General features: G+C 52.6%; 1 protein-coding gene across 1 annotated transcript; it reads right to left on the bottom strand.

Annotated features, from left to right (window-relative positions):
- Positions 1–660: 660 nt before the first annotated feature.
- LOC100838464 (phospholipase A1-Igamma1, chloroplastic) lies at positions 661–4,344 on the bottom strand. The gene is made up of 2 exons (XM_003566247.4): positions 2,788–4,344; positions 661–1,262 (listed from the first exon to the last, which is right to left on the bottom strand). The coding sequence occupies exons 1-2, from the start codon at positions 4,149–4,151 to the stop codon at positions 1,013–1,015; spliced, it is 1,614 nt and encodes a 537-aa protein (XP_003566295.1). The 5' UTR covers positions 4,152–4,344; the 3' UTR covers positions 661–1,012.
- Between the last annotated feature and the right edge of the window lie 815 nt (positions 4,345–5,159).

Genomic DNA, 5,159 nt, shown 5'->3' with positions numbered 1-5,159 from the left:
CGGGGCAGCGTTCCTTCCACTTCAGGGGACCAGACTTTCCGGCTACCCACCGAAGCGGGCGCTTTTCCTGTCCCGGCCCTTGGCTTTGTCTTCACCAACGACCGTCTCCTCGGGGTGGGCTTCCCGGGCCTATCGTTCTCGGGAGGCCAACCCGTCGGGGCTTTGTCACTAGCGACTCACGTGTCCCGTATCAGTGGGACCCCGTGGGCCATTGGTACGACAGACTGGTATTATAGACACTAACTGTCTAAACTAATGTACATACCCTTACCAGCCCCCTTCCTTCTCACGGCAACCACCACCACCCTTGTAATCCCCTCATTCCTCCTTCTAAATGTTGCCGCGATTGAGGAATGAGGATCCACTTTGTAACAATTGATTCCGGCACATATAAGGGCCCTGCCAATCTCCATTAGATCCGACCGTGGGTTTCTTACTTCCTGCGCATCTGCGGGAGCCTTTGTTTACTGGATGCAACCGACTGGAGATGGTCGCTCATGATATCTTCAACCGGGCTGGCTGGCGGTGTACTAGATACCTAGATGCATAATTCGTCTTGTTTGAGCTATTCCGTTGGTTTATCTTTGTATCGACTTTTGATCAATGCGGAGACCGAAGATCGTTTCCCCTTTTCGAAAAAAAAAACCAACATAATGCCCGTAGCAAATTTCATCTCGGTTGGAAACCACACTGATACAAAACAGCATTCAAATTACCCGTTGCACGGCGGTAACGTACCAACATAGTAGCACTTTCGTTTTGTGATGAAAGGGACACATATGTTCACCGGCCGGTCCTCCGTTCCATTTCCCTGTACACACATGTTGGTGTTGCCACACGTGCACGTCCACACACTTAAAGTCCACACTACGCTCGACAAAACAGATCAGTAGATCACCCTGCGCTTCAAACATCACCGCCGGATACGTGCATCAGGGTAATTTAAGCTCATTTGACAGACACATTACAGAATAGTACAGATGATTAATTGCTCGATCGCCCTCGGACGGATCTACGGCCGCCGGAAGAGGCGGAGGTGGTCATCGTGGTGGTGGCCGTCGTGATGGTGGTCGTCGTCGAGGTGGCCCCGGCGGTCGGGCTGGATCCAGCGGCCGTCGAGGGCGCGGACCATGCCCTTGTTCTCGTCCTGGCGCCAGAACGGGGGCACGCAGTGGTGGTCCTTGAGGAAGTCGGACGCCTTGTTCACCAGCGCCGGGTCTCGCCCGCTCGCCAGCACGAACCGCTCCCCGCTGCCATGGTACCTGCGCAGATAGATTCCGATCGACACATCAGTAGGTCTGAAAAATCTGAAATCAAACAGAGGCTAAAACTCGAAAACAAAGAATCATCGAGCCCTTGGGTCGAGGACGAAGCGTAGGGAGTACGTGCTCGATCCCTGATGCAGTACCTACCAGCTGGCGAATTAAACTGGGCCTCTGCACTCTGACCTCATCGCATTTGATATGTTTGGTGGCTCCGTTCGGTGCAATTCATGTCAAGTGTGCGTGTTAACTGGGTTATGGTCCTTCTGACATGTACAGCTTAATTGTATTGGTTTCTGGCACGTCTCAGTCTGGCACCTTTGGCTAGCTAGGTTGTCTGATCCTGACAGCCTGACACACTGGCTTGGTTTAACAATATGTGCTCCAGTATGCTGTCGTATTGATCCACGAGATCAGCAAGTAGTACGAGTTTCTTTAATGCAGCCATGAGGCCGATCGATGACACTTTGACGGGCGACGGATCAGTATTTCAAATAGGCATGTGACGCATCAAACTAGGCTCACGCATATTGGTTGGTCCTTATTGATAAACCCCACGCATCTATCATCTGTCATCCCTTTAAAAATGCAGATAGTTTTGTCGTCTTGTGTTAGTTTAATCACTTGCGTCGTAACTTGTAAGCTGCCAGTAGTTTGGACGTACGACCCGCTCATACTGATCCTATACTCGCTATTTTATCTTCGATCTGCCGGCGAGTACAGGCATGAGGATGTTTGCATTCGCTGGAACGTGTTAACCAAAAGATCTTTGCAAGTCAATTAGCATGGCCTATTGACGTCTCGGCGGATATGAGCCAACTAATTAATTAAGATCGATCATATCATTGCTTATCTACGGCTTGGCTTGATTTGCATGGATGATCTGATCTGATCTGATCTGTTCACATAGATGTGGCTGGAATAACATCCTGGCACACGTCTGTCCCGGTCCAAACGTAATCATGCATCGATCTCGACAAAAAAAAGAAGTGCACATGCGTAAAGCAATGCAAGCACGTGCTTACTACTATACACTTCTTTGACCCATCAAAATAGGGTCATTAACTAACTAATCCCTCACTATCAATTCCAATTACATACGATTTGACGGCCTTAATTGGATTCCTTTGCATGCATACCACACACCGTAATTGCGCATACTGACCAACCAGAAACCACCTAACGTGATACACGCACCCGCTATTCACCATGTGGTCTAAAAAGCGATGGTCCTCTGATCGAGATATTTAGCGACCTTAAGCAAGGAATTAGTACTCCTTATAATTACTGATCGAGTTTATTTAGTTGCAGCGCACGTAATGACTGAGCACGACTTTACTGTTCTAATCCACGTAGTATACACTACTAGAGCCACGTCACCATTTAAGAGAAGCAAGTCGTCATTGGTTGGTGGTGCCGATGTGACAGGGGGCCATCGATTTGTAAATGCGTGGTCGATGCAGACAGCAGACGCAGCAATTATTAAGCAGAAAGTAGCTAGCACTAGAGTAGAATTCGAACGTACCCGTCCAGGAGGTGCAGGTGCGCCTCGAGGTTGTGGGAGCAGCCTGGGTCGAGGGTATCCTTGAGGAACGGCGACCGCTTGTGATCCAGCGCCAGCTCCACGCCGACGTGGCTGTAGCACCAGGGCATCCGCAGCCCTTCCGCCACCCGCCGCACCATCTCCGGCACCCCTTCGTTGAGGAAAATCCCGGGCATCCTGGGCACGTTGTCGTGCACGTTCACCACCCGCAGCGCCTTCACCCCGAGCTCCCCCTCGAACCGCTCCTTGAACCGCCCGTTGCCCACCCTCGGCCCCGAGAAGGAGAACACGCACACCGCCGCCTTCGTCTTCCCATCGGCGCCGAGGTTGGCGCCGGTCTCGGCGATGTCGTAGGCGCTGAGCACGGCCAGGGAGCTTCCCAGGCTGTGGCCGGTGACCGTGATGCTCACGTCCTCCCCGAGCGCCGTGTAGTGGGTCACGAGCTTGCGGACCTCCAGGAGCACCTGCTCCCGGGCGGAATACTTGCAGAAGCGGCATGACGGGTCCTTGTCGGTGTAGAGGTCCACGAAGCCGGACTCGACCTTGACCTCCGGGTCCGGGCACGGGATGCCCTCGTCGGCCACGGGCCGGAGGAAGTCCATGAGGTCCGACACCCACTCGAGGCGCGTGATGGTGCCACGCCACGCGATGGCCACGTCCCGCCGGCCCAGGCGCGCCGACTCCTCGTCGGTGGACACGGCCACGTAGCCGATCCAGTTGGCCCGCTGGCTCCACACCTTGGCGTCGGCGCGGGACTGCTGCGAGGGGAAGAAGTTGGGGAACCGGAAGTTGGACGTGGCGTAGAGGTAGCGGGACACGGCGTAGCCACGGGCCGCATCGGGCATGCCGAGGCGGTCGAAGAAGGCGCGGCGAGGGTACTTGCAGCTGCCGCAGTACCGGGAGGCCAGGTCGTAGTCGAAGGCGTCGTAGCAGGCCTGCGCCAGCTCGCCGTAGCGGATGAGCTCCGAGCGCAGCTGCGGGTCCATCGGGTCCAGGAGCCCCGCCCAGTCGTCGCAGCCGTGGATCTCGCGCCACCGCGCGGCCAGCTCGTCTTGCTGCTTCTCTGCACCACGGCCACGGCCGGCCGGCGCATCTTCCGGGAGGTACAGTTCTTCCTCTGCTTCCTCGACGGCGTCATGCTCTGGCCGGCCGACCAGGGAGGCGACGGCATCGTCCCTCGTGGCTGCGGAGGGGAGCTGGGATGACCTTTTGGTGGTGGTGGTCAGTGGTCGGCACGGGGTTGGCGCGCACCGGAAAGAGATTCGTGTGCGGGTGATGGCGGCGGTGCCGCGGTGGGGAGTGGGGGAGAGCTGCGGGGAGAGGTCCCGGCAGGAGATTGGCGCCATGATTGGGAAAAGAAGAGACGATGGTTCAGTCGTCGATCGGGCAATGGACACGCGGACAGGGGGCCTTTATGCCCTCAGGGGAAGGTTCTTCGCACAATCCATCGCTCTGACCTCTGAACTGCTCCACCCCCCGGCTGCCGTTCGATGGAGATCCAACAAAAAGGTCTGACGCGCGTGGGCATGCCCCAGATTCGCTAATCGCTCGTGCTAATCGCCGTGTTTGTAGACAGCTCTTTGGCCGGTACAGCATATTATTTGAATTCCTGTGCTGGCCGCTGCCTCAGGTGGCAGCCAAAATATTATTTTTATGAGCTCTCTTCCCTGCCTAATACTGTTCATTTACACAATTCCGAAAATACCCCTGTTCTTAGCAAGGCCCAGGATTTATACTACTATTCCCTCTGTTCCAAAATAAGTTATGTGTATTTGTATAGATTGTTATACAAATACATGTCACTTATTTTGGGAGGGAGGGGATCTTCCCATTTTACGGTTGCTTCAATTAAAAAGATTCGTTTTGAACCTGAAATACGGTGTTTGTTGTTTGGACCGTTTGAAGCCTAACCTGTGGAAACATTTATTAAAAACTTTCAACTCTCTGAACCCGAATTTGAATATTTGGTTTACATTTGATTCTTTTCAGAGAAAATGTGAACATACTCATCTGTTCATAGGTGCAGGGAATGTTGTGAATATGATTGGCTGCAAAAGTTCATCGATCCAACGATATCAGAAATATTGTTTCGTGTAAAAATGACACAATTATTTATTTTTCTGGCGTGGAATTAATACATGTAATCATATTGATTTATGTTTTTTGTTGCCACTTTATATCATTTTCCAGACTAATGAATTGTTTCCAAACCGTATCCAGATTATATAGGGTGGTTTTGGACTTCAGGAGTTTATTATTATTTTTCAAAAGAAAACAAATTCTAATACTATTATTATTTTGTCCTGATGAGCAGCGCAGGAGTAGTAGAGCCCCAGGGGAAAACATGTCTTAAT

The sequence above is a fragment of the Brachypodium distachyon genome, chromosome 2, assembly GCF_000005505.3.
Source record: "Brachypodium distachyon strain Bd21 chromosome 2, Brachypodium_distachyon_v3.0, whole genome shotgun sequence".
In the NCBI taxonomy this organism is placed as follows: Eukaryota; Viridiplantae; Streptophyta; class Magnoliopsida; order Poales; family Poaceae; genus Brachypodium; species Brachypodium distachyon.
The sequence above is the reverse complement of the archived record's forward strand: the minus strand, read 5'-3'. Positions and strand labels throughout refer to the sequence as shown.